We start from the raw sequence: 18,177 nt of genomic DNA, 5'->3' as shown, positions 1-18,177 counted from the left end.
TGAATTGACAAAATTAATTCTAGGAGATTTTAAGAACCCAAGCATAACATCTCCTTCTTCTCTACCATTTTCATTGTCACTGTTCACAACAAGCAGCCATGTGTATTGTAGACGATTTTGATGATTTTAGTATGCTCTCGGTGGACATAAACATATGTGTGCTTTATCGTGGCAGTGGTGGTTAGTAGGGTGATTTTGAAAGTATTGTTTGTTGGAGAAGAAATGTAAGGTTCATAATTTGTAATATTTGTGAAAATGACAAATTTAGAATAAAATGGAAGAGTGTATACATATTAATTATGGAAAGGACAATTCATAACCCATTCTAGGAAAGAACAATCCCTAACTATTTCAGAATACTCTTTATTAAACACAATTTATCAATTATAGATTTACCGTTCCTGAAGTCAAAAAAATGTGTTTTGAAATGGTTTTTTTTATCTTTCAAATTTTCTATTTCAGAAATACGTCTTGCTTACAAAACACCTTATACACTAGAACCATCCAAACTGTCAAGAATAATTTGGGTATTTCAGAAAATGTAATACATGGAAGAAACATGTAGTGGTGCAGGAAGAAACACCCACTAGAGTAAGCCCATGTCATGGAATAAAAGGGAAAAAGCCATATTCCTAAACAAGCTTAAATTCTGTAACAAAAAACAAAAATCAAGTTGGCTATGCTGCACCAAAACGACCACAAGTAGCTGAAAAAAAAAAAAAACAATATTGCTTCTTGATGATTGGCTGAAGAACATGTGGTTATGTGGCACCTACGTGCCTTAGCGCCTTATCCAGCAACTGTAGTGTTGACAGTTGTGGTGGTCGTTTAAGAATTTTTAACCTGAAATCTTCACATTACATCTCTCTATCCTCTCAATCTCACCAAACCCTCATCACCAACAAGTGTTTGAGTAACCATGGCATCCACCACTCTATCTCCTACAACCCCTTCCCAGGTATCAAAAACAACAAAATTGTTCATTTTTAATATTTTCTCTATAATGTGTAGCATTACCACTGTGCCTTTTGTGATTTCAGCTATGCTCCGGAAAGAGTGGGATTTTCTGTCCCTCACAGGCACTTCTTATGAAACCAATGAAGAGGCAGATGATGGGGAAGAGCAAGGGAATGAAAATTGCTTGCCAGGCCACCAGCATTTCTGCTGATAGAGTCCCTGACATGGGCAAAAGGCAGCTATTGAATCTCCTTCTTCTTGGTGCTATTTCACTTCCTAGTGCTGGAATGCTTATTCCCTACACCTATTTCTTCGTTCCTCCAGGGTAAGTTTTGTTTTCATGACCCTCTCCCTTCTTCTTCTCAAACATGCAATTCAGCCCTCGTTCTGCTGTGTAAGGATTAAAATTAATTCACTTTTTATTTGGGGGGGTCGTCAATTAGCATTATTGATCCTATATGACTATTGACTTGTTCAATTGTGTGTGAATTTAATCATGTAGGTTTAGGATCTCTGTTCTTGTTTTTTTAACTTAATTGTTGCAGTTCTAGTGCATGCCTTTGATTACTCAACCACAATTATATTTGGGAGTTACATATTTTTTGGGTCTTATAAAATTTCAGATTCCTGGTTTTTGTCCTTGTGAAAAGGGCAGAAATTTTAACTCTCACTACTGGTATTGATGACGAGAAGAGACTACAACCATAAATTTGAAACTTTATAAGAACCAAAAACATATTTAGCTTTTCATTATCATTCCACATTAGCTCTTTTTAAAATAATTGTTGTCGAATTAGTCCTTAAAAGATGCAAAATATCATTGGCTTAATCCTTGGAAGATTTTATCATCAAATTACTTCGTTAAAGGTTTAATTTTTTACTGAACTAGCTCTTCAATTTTATTGTGTATCATCATCACTTTAATATTCTCCAAGGATGAATATGGTAGCATTTTGAGATTTTGTTAATGACAAATTTTGTGACAGAATTTTTTAAAAAACTAACATGGTAACATTTTAAACCATTAAGGAACTAATTTAGTAACCAAAATTAAAGGACTAATATGGTGCCGTGTGTAACTTTTGCAGAAAGAAGTTGAGAGTTTGCTCTAGTAGTAATATGAATTCTCCAAACTGGCGTTGATAGTTTATCTTGTACTAATTGGATCAGCTTTGGGGATCCTTTTGTGTGATGATACATCATGAGAAGCTTTTCTGTCAAACATTGAATAATTAGCTTCTGCTTTGCTAGATGTGCACCCTCTTCAATGATTGTACTTATTACTTGAACCTAATTCCTACATAGTAATATCGGTGTGATTATAATTGTAGTGATTTCTGTAGTGGGAGGGTACGAAGGAAGTTAAATATTTGCACATTGAAATTGGGGGAGAAGCACTGAATTCAGAATTTCTTACTGTTTGGAATTTTGCCTCAGTTCTTTAGTTTTGCATTCTTTTCACATTAGTTTAAAATTTCTGCACCTAAATTCCCGGTTGATTCATAGGGAAATATATGAAGTTTTTGAGAAGGGGAAGAAATCTATCATAATGTTCATTACTTATTGCATTCAGCATCCAAAAGTTTGATAATGAACTCTTAACCTTAATGCACTGTTTTTATTATTCAAACCTGTTTCTTCATCTATACGAATCATTAACCCCAACTTGGAAAAAACTACAGTTCAGGTTCTTCAGCTGGAGGTACTGTTGCCAAGGATGCCGTTGGAAATGATGTAATTGCAGAGAATTGGCTCAAGACACATGGACCTGGTGACAGAACACTCACACAAGGATTGAAGGTAAGTGTGCAGCTGTTTAGTGTTAGTGTTCTCATAGATCTTCAACAAGTTGCACATGTTTTACATTTAACATTGAAAGCAATATTTTCCCTGGACTGCTTCTGTGTCATTTCTCAGTCCTTCTTTCCTTCAATTCTTAGACCTCTTTTCTTTCCTCAACAAATTATCTTGCTACACCATGCCAATTCTATCTGGTGACAGTGAAAGGGAAATTTGTGTAGTTCTAATCTAACTACATAAACCAAAGGTTTGCCCTTGTAGAAGTGAAAATGATTTCCTTCTCATTTTCCAACCAAAATAACTATTTTCACATTTCCATAATTTGAATCCCAACCCCTTTTATTGACAGGGAGATCCCACCTATCTTGTGGTGGAGAAAGACAGAACCCTTGCAACATTTGCTATTAACGCCGTGTGCACTCATCTCGGATGTGTGGTGCCATGGAATACAGCTGAGAAAAAGTTCATTTGCCCCTGTCATGGATCTCAGTACAATGACCAAGGAAGAGTTGTGAGAGGACCTGCTCCCTTGGTAAGTAACTTGGAAAACCATCTACTGAGAAATTTGTGGCATTTTTACTTTTAGAAGGATGGTTTCAAGACATAGTTATGATTATTTTCTTAACAACCCCAGTACTGTTTAAATTTTAATCTTTGCTCTACTTTGGCTAGAACAGTGATGAATAATTTTGTTGTTCTTGTTGGACAGTCTCTGGCATTAGCACATTGTGATATAGATGATGGGAAGGTGGTGTTTGTTCCTTGGGTTGAAACAGATTTCAGAACAGGTGATGCTCCATGGTGGTCTTAGACTCCTTAAAGCCGTTCCTATGTTGTCGTATGTATTTAAATATGAAATTCAAACAATCTGTTTTGTATCAATGCATAAATATATTTTGTAATCAAGTTGATATTCTGTGAACTGAAGCTATGGAAAGGAACCTGAACAAGTCACTTTTTTTCCGACTAATTATAATCAAGGTGATATTCTGGTCACTTTTTTTTTTCTTTTTTAATTTAATGGAAAATATTGCTTAGTGCTGCCAAAAATTGAACCTTTACTCCTTTAGAATCCTTGCTATGCCTTTCTATAACGTTTATGGATTTTGGGTAGCTGCTAATGTAGTTAGTGTCATATAAAACCAGTGTTTAGTTGTTATGATGCTTAAATTAATTTTCTAAATAGAGCAATTTATCTGAATGTAACTATGGTCTTGGAGATCCAACATCATAGATATGATCATATAACCAAAAAAATACAATATCAAATTTTAGTTTACAAGATAGTTCTATAATATTTAGTTTAGGTCCTGATTAGTACCTGGATAAATTTAATGAAGTGTTGAAAAACTGGGAAAGAAAAGAAAAAAAAGTCTTTGAAATCATGAATTTCTAGAAATACTAACGTTTTGTTTGGATTTGAGTGATTGAAAAGTGTGGTGGTTTGTACTAAAAGAAAGGCAATGAAAATTAAATAAAAAAATATTAAAATTTGTGAGTAATATGATTGATACAATAATTTAAAAAAAAAAAAAAAATGGATCATACATATTACATAAAATTATATTTTAAAGTTAATAGTTAATTATATTTTAAAATTAATAGTTAATTAGATATAAATTTAGAAATTAATCATAAAAATTATTTAAAATATTAATAATATTTTTAGTTTATAGAAAATATCTTCTGTTATTGTTACACATGTTGAAAAATTTCCCTTACATTTCAAATTTATGTTTATGTGGAATAAGCATATACATTGTTACAAAATTGTTTAGGAAGCTTGGAAAGTGAGTTGTGTGGGTCGCCCTATGTTTGTTTTACACGTAACTAAAAGAGATAAAAATTCACTTCAAATCATGGAATAAAAGTGTTTTTATAAATGTACACTCCAAGCTTAATGAAGCAATGGAAAAATTAAAACACTATAAAATCATTATTGATAATGTCCATTTGGATTATCTAATTTTAAAGAAGAAGGGGACAATGGTTGATATTAACACTGCACTAGACTGCTAAAGTGAAGGCAAAATTGAATTGACAATTGTAAGGTGAATATAAAATATTTTCAACAGGGCTGCTAAAATTAAACAGGCTTTTCAAAATATTTTGTTCCTTAACTTTGACAATTGTGTGATATCAAATCAAAATCATATTCTACAATATTATGAAACTCTTTTAAATCAATCTAATCAAAGGCTTTACAATTGTCTGATACAACAATGCATTCCTCAAGTTATCACTAATTTCATGCTTACCACTATTCTTAGATTTGCTAAAGTGAAGAAAGTTGTTTTTAGCCTAAACAAATTTATAGTTAGCCAATTAGTTTGTTAAAAGAGATGGATGAATGAGTGGGAAACTTCAAAAGTACTAGAGAGATTTCTAAACATATAGAAGTTATGATGTCATGAAAAAAATATTTGTCTTTTAATGGCTGAAGAGGTATATTGGTGTAAGATTTCTCTTAATGTAGAACTAAGTTGCAACCTTAAAGCAAATATAGAATTTTCTTAACACTAATATGAAGTGGGATAAAATTCTTAAGCATAGAATCTTTAACGGAAGTTTTATTACTTTATCCTATGTCAAATCATTCTTGTAATGTAGTATTAAGTATCAAGCTAAAGAGACTATGGTCAATTCAACATAGCAAGTAATTAATGGTGATAAAATAAAAAACTTTTGCCCTAGGGTTTGTTGTTTCAATTGTAGATTGGTTAGGAATTTTGTTGCCTATTACATATGAACTTAAAGCTTCGATTACACATTTTATCGATGATAATAGATCAAAATAGTCCCTTTAAAATTAGGTACAAAAGTGTTAATCTTATGTATGCTATCAATAAAGAATACGAAAATCAAGGCGGAATCACGATAATGGATTTATTCTAAAAGAACATATTGATAAGTGTGAAATTTAAGTAATATTTAATATTAAAATATAAGTATTTGAGTATTAATTGATAAAATAAGTATAAAATAACTTTTAATTTATGAAATTATACCTTTTTACATATTTTATGATTTTAATTTAAATAACAACAATTTATTCTCAAATTTGTGTTAATTTCAAGATTTTAGGAAATAATGGAGATAATTGGGCAAAAGTTGGGCTAAAGGAAAATATACAAATTTAAAAAGAGAAAGTTACAATACTCAACACTCACCAAAACTGCCCAAATTCGCAAAAAGCCAAGATGTCACCAGTGGATCTCGCTCAAGCGATTAGAATCTCACTTTAGCGAGATAGCGCCACTAACGTTGGACCTATTTATGTTTTACCCGCCCAAGCAAGCCCATTAGCGCCAAGCAAGAAGTCACTTAAGCCCAAGCAAATTAGGTTAAATAGGAGGTTTGAGGCACAACCCTAGTGTGCAAGATTGAGAGGAAAACATCATTTGAGTGACTTGCAACTCAATTGGGAGAATAGAAGGTGTTAGAAGATGTATGGATAATTCTACCCTTTGGGATTAAGAGTAATCTATTCAAACTCGTATGTATTGAGGTGATATCTGAATATAATATTTTGTTCTTGATTGATTATTGGTATTATTGTTTTGCTTCTAATTGTGATATAGAATCTTAAATTTGACAGGGAAGTACTTATAGGGTTCTTACCTAATCAATAATACTAACTTAACATATTTGAGTACTAGAAATAGACTTAAAATGTTAATTGTCATCAACGTCTAATATTACTGATAAGTTGTTTTTATAAATATGCGAGGAATCGATATTTAAGAAACATCTTTATAATTTTATATGCAAGGAATCGATATAAATGATTTTTTAAAAACGGGATCAATATCAATCAAAGGACACAATATTGTCATGCTAATCAAAATACAAAAGAGTGAGAAAGATGAAACTCAATCCCTACTTTTCCAGTTGAAGCAACCGACTCTTTGACTTGTTTTCTTGTTAATTCTTGCCATCATAACAACTCTCAACAAACTTTTATTATTCTATTTATTATTTAGCGAACCTTTTACTTGAATATTCAATTGTTCCTTGTGTGTTCGATATTTGTCCTTAGAAACACCTTATTATTTCTGACAACGCGGTGCATTTGTCGTAAATTGTCAACACATATGTTTTTCTATCTCCTTCAAATATAATCTAATTGAGGTGTGGTAGCATATTTTTCTTCATTACAACTTCGCTACCTATATTTAGTCATGGTTAGGTAAATGTTTTATGAGAAATCATATCACTGATTTGCTTAAACAAATTAGGTAAGTAAATAGTTCCTAAGTTACTTCTTTATCCTATATATCAAAATCTTAAGATGTGCAATGTTAACAAAACAAACTCTACTAATTGGTGGGATATGCATCCATATCATCCCCTTAACTCCATAAGAAACAACAATATATATAATCATAATTTCCACAAATTTTAGGATCTAATTTATGTGTGTAATTATTAGGGGTGTCAAAACGAGAGCCCAACTCGTCTTGCCCCAACCCACCAAAAGCGGGGCGGGACGGGTTGATCCTCCAAGATTATAACACGTCCAGTCAGAAGGCAGGCTACCGGGCTGACTCACCACTTTTTTATTTATTATTTATTTTTTTTAATTATTTTTGCTTTGGATTTATTTACTTGATTGTAGTCATTAATATCACTTTTTAGGCAATAAAAATACAAGAGCAATAAAATTGAATCAAAGAAGGTTTAATGCCTAAAACAATAAAGTAAATATCAACATTACTTCAATGAATAAAATGATATATAAAGAAATTAATGTAAATAAAGTTCTATATTAAATATTAACCACCACTAATTTTAATTCTAAAAGCATGAGACTCTTCTTTAAAAGTATCAATAATAATCAATGTAAACAATTTATAAAATATTAAAAGTTTCTACATCTATTGTATGGGTCGGTACCGGATGGACCAGTCTCAGTCTCGCTGACCAACCGCCCGAGTCAAAGAATATCTCAAAGAATGCAATAAATAACGGTAAGTTACAGTAGTGTTGAATAACAGTGTTGAATAACACTACAAGAAAATCATGAAATAGAAACTAATTTTTAGTGACAAAAAATAATTAGTTGCTATAGTGACTAAATTAGAGACCATTTTAGACACTAAAATATTTTTGGATTTTAAATTAGTTTCTATTATTGTTAAATGATTTCTAAATTGGTATCTAATTAGCAACCAAGGTTTTTGCTACCAAATTTATAAACTAAATAATTGGTAGTTAAAACCTTGGTTGCTAATTAGATGCCAATTTAGAAATCATTTAACAATAATATAAACTAATTTAGAAACCAATTTCTTTTAGTTTCTAAAATGGTCATTAATTTAGTTACTATAGCAACTAATTATTTTTTGTCTCTAAAATTGGTTTCTATTTCATGTTTTTCTTGTAGTGTAAGCCATGGTGTATCCCAAAATACGCAGGAATATCTCCGGCAAATCAGTTGAAACGAATTAACTGAAAGATACGCATCCCTAATAACAGGGGACCATGATGCATATCAGTTAATAACTGATGTCCGACCCATTATGGCCAGGGCCCACAAACCAAGGTTATAAATAGAACCCTCTATGGAGGAATAAGGTACATTTTTCCCATTTATCAAAACACACTCTTAAACTAGAGTACTTACTTGAACGTCAGAGTACCTTTTGCAGGTATTCCCCAACCGACCGATCATCAACATTTGAGGAAGAAGACTTGAAGCAATCAAAAGATCACCGACACATCAGCAATTGTACGTCAAGCCACAGGTACTGCCTAGGCCCCTTTGCCTACAGGTACATCTATAAAATGATGTCATTACATAATTTTGTATGTAGGATGTGTAACACATTTTCTTAAATCTTTATTTGTAAAAATTTTATTAGAAAAAATATATATTAATACAATTTTTTTTATCTTTGAAACTTCTATAATGGTGTTTTATTAAATTATATATATATATATATATATATATATATCTAACATTACCGGTTTTATTTCACACTTTTCAACAAATAATTAAGATTGTTTCAATAAAAGTTAAAAAAGTAAGATAGTTTTAAAAAATAAACTCGAAAATTTATAATATATATTGTTGACTTAATTTGGCAAGTATACCGAGTCAGAAGTAATAATTTATCTTAAAAAGACGGATATCAAACCCTCAAAGAACACTTCTTGTAAAATTTTAATGTATAACATTTACTAAATATTTGAACGATGTGCAAAAGTTTAATTGAGAAGATATTGGTATTGTAAAAAAAAATGCATGAAAATTAAAATAAAACAAAGTAAATTATTAAAAGAATTCAATTGGTAAGATTGAGATTGAAGTTAATCTTTCTCACCATTGTGAAACATGGATGAATAGAAACATACAATATGTTGAATTAATTGATATTGATGCAACTTATAAAGTCATTCATATTGATATCTCAATTATGAAATTATTAAGATTATCTCCTAAATATTAATGTCTGAAATATTTAGAAAACATTCTTATCATTAAGAATTTATATGTTGTATAGCAATTGATATATTCTAATCAATGTCTAAGTATCAAAATATATCGAAGTATTATTATTTAGGTCAGATTCTTAGAAGAACTCTTAGTTAAATCCAAAAATCAAGTTTATGAATAAAAATTCAAGCTTTAAGTACAAAATAAAATAATTAAGTTCATGAATAAAAATTCAAGCTTTAAACACAATATAATAATCAAGTTCATGAATAAAAGTTCAAGCTTTAAGCATAAAATGACAATACCAATATGAAATAATAAAAAAATAATAAAAAAGAACAAAAATCATATATCAATACTACTAGGAATCTTAAGAGTTTGAAAAAATTACATTCAATCCAAGAAGAAATGACACTCACCAGAGTCATTACATGCAGCAAAAGACGTTTCTCTTTTACTAGGATTTCTTTTCTCTTACTCTTTCTCTCTTATTTAACCTAATTGAGTTTGGATTAAATGACATTTCTATTAATGATATATTCTTTTGGTTCATCTCTCATTAAATTCCTGAAAATAACACAATTGAAAATAAATAGGACTATTAATCTCATAACTCAATAATTTTTTAACTTTTTTTTCCATGAAATTTCATTAAATAATGACAGTTATCATATATTCAATAATTATTAAAATTAATATTTTGTACATAATTAACAATAGAAATATAGTGTGAACTGATATGCTTTTATATGAAATACTATGAGACGTATATACTAAATGAGAATAAGTATCTAACCATCATTTTATTTGTGGAAAATCAAGTTGTTTCATGAGATGCCGTAAAGAATATGTCACATTAATCAGCGGCTAGGAAATTCTAATGCAAGGTACAACATTGTTTTAGATATACATCCAATTCAAAAAAATTGTGTACACTGTTATAACCTAAGATAACCTTCTATTAGTCAGCTCTTACAATGACCATTTTTACCATGTGTATGATCCTATTAAATGAAATTGTTTTAAGTGATTCTTTAAAGAATTTAATTAAACTCATGGAAAGTGACTTTAGGTTATTTTCTAGATTAAAATATAAGAAAAAGTAATTAATTTCATATTAATTAAGAAAATTTAAAATTTAATTTAATTTCACTTATCTCAATTTAAAATAACTTCTTAAAAAATGTCTTGTTGAAACTTGATATCAGTACCAAAAAGAAATAATTGAAAATAGAATCATTATTAAATAAAGAATCTTTTAGATTTGTATCATTAAATAAAGTAGAACTAATTAAATTTATATTTAAGACTCTTATACATGACAACTGTACAAAGTCAACTCATTCATCTGCACATCTTTTAAAGAATTATCCGTCTTTAAAAATGAAAATAATATTAAATTGAATGTCTAACTATTTTAAACTAATAATAAAATGCTACTATAAAAAACAAAAAAGTGTGAGTGTGAACAAATGTGCAAGTTGATCCTCTTCCCCTAGTTTTGAAAACGCCTACCATATACCTTTCGTTCATACCATAATGAGAAAATGTCTGTCACATGCAAGTCCATTTGAATACAAAATAGGAATAAATTAACCCCTTTAACCACATTCTCATCATTATTCCGTAATTGGTCAATTAAACTTTGTTATAAAATAGAAATAAAATAAATTATATGTAACATCAATCAGTATTGTGGTTTGAAGGAAAGAGATGCAGTGGCTATAGCCAATATCAATGTGATGATGAAGTCTGAAAAGTCACACTGCGAAGAACACTGTATGAACCCAGATCATGAAAAGTTGAATTTAGAAATGGAAGCACAACAAAACTTGTTATAGTTTTTGACATAAAAGAGAACACAAACACAAGTATTTGACAAATTCCTTTGAAGCAATAGGCGTGCCCCATCAGATGCTGCGTCTTTATATTTCGCATCATTTCAGGGTAACGTGCAGTGTTCTACTAAGATACCAAGCTCTTTCTCCCTTCAATATTTTCTTCATCTTTTCACTACAGGTAAGGTAGAAGCTATTTTTTCCTCATATATTCTCCACTATCTTTTCTATGTCATGAATTAAGAAATTGACCCCATAACTGGTAATTTTTTTCTGCATTACTGAAAAAATGTTCCCAGATTTTATCCAAACATACTCTAAATCGTTGCTCTCCCTTCATCAATCATCATTTCAAAGTTGAAGCTTGATAACGTAACTGATACAAGTAGCTAATCCCTGTTATCAGTTGTGTTATCTCTGCTATATATACCTCTGTTTTACATGTTTGAGTTTACTGAAATATATTCTTCTTCTTCTTCTAAATCTAACATGGTATTCAGAGCTACTTAGTCTCTTCCATGGCTTCTCCTCTCTTCCCCACCTTCCATTCTGAAAATTTTTCTCCTTCCTCTTCCTTTCTTCCTCACACTTTCAATTCACCAATCTCTCTCAAGTTAGATGACGATAATTTCTTTGTGGCAACAATAAATTCTTGCCACTTTTAAAGGACCGAAGCTCATCAGATTTTTGGAAGGCCAAGATCTACCAATCAAATATCTTACTCCCAAGGATGCTCTCACTAACAACATCAATTAAGAATATCTTAATATGAACAACAAAATCAGCTTCTTGTTGTTTGGCTATTAGCTTGCATGACCATGTCCATTCTTACTAAAATGGTTGGTCTTTCTTACTCCTCTAAGATTTTGGAGAAGTTGCGTGTTCATTATGTCTATTGAACCGAATCATCCTAAAGCGGTGGCAGCCAATTGTCAAAATTTAGTGCGTCACTATTGGTTAAAGTATCTGCGCTGCGCCGGAATTATTATATTCTACGTGTGGTGGAGTGTTCATAATGATCATAAAACAAATACGCATGCTTTGACTTAATTAGCAGTAGTACTTTCTATTGATTGATAATACCTGTAATATAAGATTAATGTTATTATTGATTTGAAAGCATGTGCTAGATTTTTTTAATTCTCAATATACTAAACTAGTCTATTTTTACTCAAAAAAAGGTGGTACCTAGGTGGCTTTGTGTAGTTTATCTTCAATAAGTCAAAAAGATTACATATGCACATTGAAGCCTTAAGGTAATGAATCTAATTTCTTGATTGAAGAGAAGCATCCGCAGACATGGTCAACGGTGAGATTTCAACACGGCTAGAGGTTTGTACCTGGATCTATCTATATTACTACAATTTTAACATAGAAACACAAAGTAATTCATCTTTAATCTTTCTGTGTTTGGCCTATTGAATAGGGAAAATATGCTGCAATAGTGGTTTGTTGGCTTCTCGGAAATGGATGTCTTTTTTCATGGAATAGTATGCTGACAATAGAAGATTACTACATTTACTTGTTTCCAGTGAGTGATGCATACATACTTTTATTCTTCATTATTCATTTTCATACAGATGAGGAGTAGTTTAACTTGTTATTCTCCTTGTGCAGAAATATCACCCCTCTAGGGTGCTTACACTTGTATATCAGCCATTTGCTGTTGGAACACTTGCAATACTAGCGTATAATGAGGCAAAAATCAATACACGAATTCGGAATATGTTTGGATATATACTTTTTTTCATTAGCACGTTGTTGGTGTTAATTGTAAGTCCTATTCATTAGTTTCAGAACTTGGATAATTGATTCCTCTAGGATGGTGTTGATTTATTTCCTTGCAATCTTCCATAGGTGAATTCAGCAACATCTGGTAAAGGAGGGCTTGGAATATTTATTGTTATATGTGCAATTAGTGGTGCTTTTGGAGTTGCAGATGCTCATGTTCAAGGTGGAATGGTGGGAGACCTTTCCTACATGCATCCAGAATTCATTCAGGTCGGCCTCTGTGATAGAATTATTGTGAAGTTATTAAAGATTCATTAAGCTCATGGATTTCTTTACTGTGGTTTTTTTGTTACAGTCATTCCTTGCTGGTTTGGCAGCATCCGGAGTATTAACCTCTGCTTTGAGGTTAATTACAAAAGCAGCATTTGATCATTCTAGTGACGGTCTCCGCAAAGGAGCAAGTATGTTCAACTCTCCAATACCTGAGAAAATCAATTTTTGTGTTTCTTTTTAATTCTAAATTGATGATTAATAAATAGTTCTATGGGTTATGTAATATAAAGACTACCATAGTCTCACTAATGTTTCTGCATTTGGCTACTTGATGTTTCACATTACAATGATTTTTTCTTGTGCACTTTTATTAATATCGTTATGCAGGTTTTTGTTACGAATAAGTGGAAATGGATACTTAATCTAATATTTCATTCCATGAACACAATTATGGTTATGTGATTTATTTAAGATTGATAGTAATTTTATCTGCATAGCAAAATAATTCCTTTCGTTTTAGTAAGACAATACTTCCCTTACTTTTTGGGTCCTCTGTCATTGCTTTTTAAGGTGGATTGTTATGATATACACTCTGCAAATGTTGGCTATTCTTCACTCTGTAGTGAAGTACATGGCTTGATGTAATCATCATTTTCAATTAGTTCCATTTCCTCTAATTCTCTCACTCTCTTTTATATTGAGTTCTACCTATGTTTTATAAAATTTGTCGTCGAAATATTTAGTACCGTGTGTTCTCACAATACAATGCGCATTATGAATTTGAAGTTACCTTGCTTATTAGACCAGCAATGTTAATTTCTTTGAACTCATCGAAGTTCAGTGACGGTGGTTCCATTCATGTTTGTCGTCATTGAACATATATAATTATATGATCATTGTTGTCTTCACCCCTCTTTAGTTACTGATCACTTGTCATGTTATAATGTTCATGCAGTTCTTTTTTTTGCCATATCAACATTCTTTGAGCTCCTCTGTGTTGTTCTCTATGCATTTATTTTTCCTAAACTACCAATTGTGAAGTACTACCGTTCAAAGGCAGCATCAGAAGGATCCAAAACTGTATCAGCAGACCTTGCAGCAGGTGGCATCCGGACATTACCTGGAACAGTACTGTGTTCTCTCATCCTTTTTACTTATCAATGCGTTCCAAAACTTTTTCTTTGGTAAAAACTCAGCTTATGCATTAAGGGTTTATTTTTTTCAGGACAAAGAAAATACAAAAGATCCAGAGCGGAAGGGAAACAAGCAATTGTTATTGGAAAACATTGATTATGCACTTGACATGTTCCTAATTTATCTGCTAACACTGTCTATTTTCCCTGGATTCCTCTCAGAAGATACTGGATCACATAGTTTGGGCACCTGGTATGTTCATTACCAAAAAGCTTCATTTGTGCTTTGATGTTCATTTCATGATAGGTGGTCATTGTGACTAGACACTAAACAATAGACCAAGATATGTACTCTGTGATTTTATATAACCGAATATAATAATGTAATAATTGATATGTCTGATTATTTCAGGTATGCTCTCGTCTTAATTGCCATGTATAATGTGAGTGATCTGATAGGAAGATACATTCCACTCCTGAAATGCTTGAAGTTGGAGTCGCGAAAGTTGATCACAGTAACTATTCTTAGCCGTTTCTTACTTGTTCCAGCTTTTTATTTCACTGCAAAGTATGGTGACCAAGGTTGGATGATAATGTTAACATCCTTCTTGGGGCTATCCAATGGTTATCTCACTGTCTGTGTCCTAACATCTGCACCAAAAGGTTACAAGGTGAGTGAGCTAAGCGTTAAATACAGGCACAAGACTTTGGTGTCTAGACTTCAAGTAGAGAGACATTAACATTTTCTGTGTTTACTTTTTGTAGGGTCCAGAACAAAATGCCTTGGGAAACATATTGGTGTTGTTTCTTCTTGGAGGTATTTTTGCAGGAGTAACACTTGACTGGCTATGGCTGATAGGTAAAGGATGGTGATATGATGAGACCCAATTCCTGCCAGATTACAGGAATGGTTGTGAAGAGTTCATTCCTTGTAAAACATTACAAGTGTATACAGTTTATAGCCTGCTTTTGTAATATTGCAAACTAATGAATTGGTGGTTAATTCCGGTGTTTGATTCGTCATGAAGTAGTAATCACACCGGCATAATTATTTGGATACCCTCTTAGAAGTTAAAAAACTTATCAAAGAGGAATGATTAGATTACCAACCGTGTAACACCACTGCATACACAGTTTTCTCATTTTGAATTTCACAATAGAAATAGTATGTTCATTTGTCATCGTTTAAAGATGATTTCAGTTACCTCTCACATATAAGGTCTATTATTAAACCAGAAGAAATTATTTTACCTTGATATTCTTTTATTCTCTCACTCTATTTTTAAGAACATCATACTACTTTTTGTTTCATGTTAAGTGATCCATGAAAAAAAAGAGGAAAGAATAACTAGCAAAACAAGAAAGCATTAAAAAAAGGACAATTGCAAAATCGCCTCGTGGTGGTCACACTCGCACCATGAACAGACAAATATAGGTTAGAGTGACGGTACTTGCACGCAATTCTTAAAACAAATAGTGATGATGGTCTCATATCCCTTTATCCAATATTCCATTTTTTTTATCCTGATACTATTTTAATCTCTCACTTTTTTAATTACTTCATACTATTTTATTCCTAAAAGGAATGAAAAAATAAAGTGTGGAAAAGGACTAATAAAGAAGAAATATGTACAAAAAAATAATAGGGTGATAGGGACGAAAATTTACAGTGAGAAAGGACAAAACATTGGTTGCGTAATTTTGTCTAATAGCTTCACGTGACACCCAGATAGAGACTAGAAACAAAACCGGGCAAAGGAAGGTGTAATAGGACCCTCTCATCTCGCAATCAAGAACTGGACCCTTCAATCACAAAAAAACCAGAACCATGAGAAGCATAATCCAAAATATTCTCAACGGCGTAGATGAACCCTGGTTCGTCTCAAATTGCAGGGAATCAACGGCCAAGGGCATGTTGTCCTGGTCCGGACTACACTTGGATTCGTGTGGATGTGCACTGTACATCACAGCTCGCAACACCGCCGAAACGGTCGGTATGTACGCGGTTTTGTTCCTTCCTAGCAGCCACGTCAGCGCCATGAGTTGGCAGTCCCGGTCGAACATCTTCTTCGCTCTCTCACTCTCATCACTCTCCTTCTTACTCCCTTTTATCTGCCCCAAAATAAAACCAAACTTCAAAAAACTTATCAACAACCAAACATTGGCTCAACCTTATTACACAAACTAAAAGTTAATACTTCATGTTTTTCGACATCCATTCAGAGTAACCGTCAATGTAGCAGAGACACTCACATTTGCTGACACAGGAATTCATATATTATATTATTATAAATTATCAATCAAAATTTATGTAAATTAAATTATGATTGAATGTTTTCTTTCTCGATTTAAAAAAATTGTTTTTTATTTTCATAATTATAATCAAAATTAAATATTTAAAAAATTATTAAATTTATTTTTTTTAAATTATTTTAAAACTGTGTTGGACTTGTTATAGATTCAAGAATTACAAATGTTGTATGTGTCCGAGTAAATAAAGGGTAACAAATTATAATTATGTTCAAGATTGGTTGAGTTCATCCTGAAACTCATATATGATTCTTTATTCCTAAGAGAATGTGTTAAAAGATACATGTACATAACAACTTATAACAAGAAATTATAATTGGATGTAAACTTTATGACCAGTTTTTTAAAGTTGAGTTAGGTGTAAATGGCAGTACCTTCTAAGGTGGGCATGACATGAACCAAAACTCTACCTTACAATCACATGGCAATGTCATTTTCGCAGGTCAACCCAAAATTAATTAGAATTCAGATGAAAACAATTCAACGTTGCATTATGAGGTGATTTTAATCTTTATAAAGGAGATGAAAAACGTGTAACCTTTTGTAGGGCGCCGAGGCATTGCGTGCAGCCAGCGTAAGAAGCGTTACGGCAATTCTTTTCCAGGTTCCGTACAACGGCGGTGGGGGTGGCGTTCTGGGTGCCAGAGACGTTTTGAACCGCGGTGATGTTGAACGCGTTGGGGCAGCTGAGGGAGGTTATCTGGTGGAGTCTGATGCCGCAGAAGCAGAGAATGGCGTCGCAGGTGCCGTTGGGTTGTGGGATTCGGATGCTCCGATTTCTTAGTGAGTCTTGGAGCGAGTTGACGCAATTCTGGGAGTCGTCGGGCATCATGGGGAGGTCGGCGGAGGGAGGCTGGGCGGCGGCGGATACTTCGAGGGCTGTTCGGGCGTGGGCGGCGAAGAGCCAGGCGGCAAGGACTGGACAGCAGCGGCTGCGGTCGAGGGTGGTGCCGCAGGCATGGTTGACGCCGCCGAAGAGCTCGTTGGAGAGGTCGAGGCGGCAGATTTGGTAGCGGGTTTGGGTCGGGTATGCGGGGACGGTGTTGAACGACGGGAAGTCCCCAGGGTTCAGAGGTTGTGCTGCTGTGTAAGATACTGACACCAAGAAAACTACGCATCCCACAAAGGAACTCACAAATGATTGCATTTTCTTTGCCTTTCGACAATTGGAACTTCTTCTTTTACACTGTTTTGGCTATGATTTTTTATGCATCAAAGAAGAAGATAGAATGAAATGAAAGATTAGGGATATCATAAAAAAACCAAATACACTTCATCTTCTTATTATTATAAATACAATTAATCGTATTTATTTTATTATTTATGAAAAAATTATCTGACCATTGATACAAATACAAATCATCATTTTTTCAACCTTTTTCATTTTAATATAAAATTTATTAGTATTCTTTATTTTAATAGTTATTATAATATTTATTTTTTATTGTCATGGAAAAATAGTAGACACATGTTTAATGGTGTATGTTTCCGCCAGTTCTTTTCAACATGGTTTAAGTATTTTAAAAATTGAAAAAACTATCTACATCCATTTCTTTTTAAAATTGCGTTTACTATTACGAAGGATTAATTTATATAAATTTTATTATGGTTCTCTTTAAGAAAATAACTGAGAAAATGTTCATTTCAATTTGTCAAAGATTAAAATTGTGATGCGACGATAAAGAATATATTAAAA

The 18,177-nt window shown here is 32.3% G+C and overlaps 3 protein-coding genes across 6 annotated transcripts; 2 read left to right on the top strand and 1 right to left on the bottom strand.

Annotated features, from left to right (window-relative positions):
- The first annotated feature begins 869 nt into the window (after positions 1 to 869).
- Positions 870 to 3,753, top strand: PETC (photosynthetic electron transfer C). Its single transcript, XM_068644039.2, has 5 exons — positions 870 to 958; positions 1,041 to 1,282; positions 2,640 to 2,757; positions 3,107 to 3,289; positions 3,467 to 3,753. The coding sequence occupies exons 1-5, from the start codon at positions 920 to 922 to the stop codon at positions 3,566 to 3,568; spliced, it is 684 nt and encodes a 227-aa protein (XP_068500140.1). The 5' UTR covers positions 870 to 919; the 3' UTR covers positions 3,569 to 3,753.
- A 6,955-nt stretch (positions 3,754 to 10,708) lies between these two features.
- On the top strand, positions 10,709 to 15,371 carry LOC137835501 (equilibrative nucleotide transporter 3). Of its 4 annotated transcripts, none has more exons than XM_068644035.2 (10): positions 10,709 to 11,215; positions 12,216 to 12,366; positions 12,461 to 12,565; positions 12,652 to 12,807; positions 12,892 to 13,035; positions 13,121 to 13,226; positions 13,994 to 14,166; positions 14,264 to 14,424; positions 14,584 to 14,842; positions 14,937 to 15,371. In XM_068644035.2, exons 2-10 carry the CDS (start codon positions 12,334 to 12,336, stop codon positions 15,042 to 15,044), a joined length of 1,245 nt encoding a protein of 414 aa, XP_068500136.2. In that variant the 5' UTR covers positions 10,709 to 11,215; positions 12,216 to 12,333; the 3' UTR covers positions 15,045 to 15,371. The 4 variants fall into 4 exon arrangements, with proteins under 4 accessions (XP_068500136.2, XP_068500138.2, XP_068500137.2 ...); XM_068644037.2 differs by having other exon boundaries at positions 10,876 to 11,215; positions 12,318 to 12,366; XM_068644036.2 differs by having other exon boundaries at positions 10,921 to 11,143.
- A 412-nt stretch (positions 15,372 to 15,783) lies between these two features.
- Positions 15,784 to 17,764, bottom strand: LOC137835502 (putative GPI-anchored protein At4g28100). The gene is made up of 2 exons (XM_068644038.1): positions 17,020 to 17,764; positions 15,784 to 16,283 (listed from the first exon to the last, which is right to left on the bottom strand). The coding sequence occupies exons 1-2, from the start codon at positions 17,626 to 17,628 to the stop codon at positions 15,981 to 15,983; spliced, it is 912 nt and encodes a 303-aa protein (XP_068500139.1). The 5' UTR covers positions 17,629 to 17,764; the 3' UTR covers positions 15,784 to 15,980.
- Positions 17,765 to 18,177: the final 413 nt, after the last annotated feature.

The sequence above is a fragment of the Phaseolus vulgaris genome, chromosome 5 (assembly GCF_051622355.1).
Source record: "Phaseolus vulgaris cultivar YP4 chromosome 5, ASM5162235v1, whole genome shotgun sequence".
Classification (NCBI taxonomy): domain Eukaryota; kingdom Viridiplantae; phylum Streptophyta; class Magnoliopsida; order Fabales; family Fabaceae; genus Phaseolus; species Phaseolus vulgaris.
Note: the sequence above shows the minus strand (reverse complement) of the source record. Positions and strands in the feature narration are given on the sequence as shown.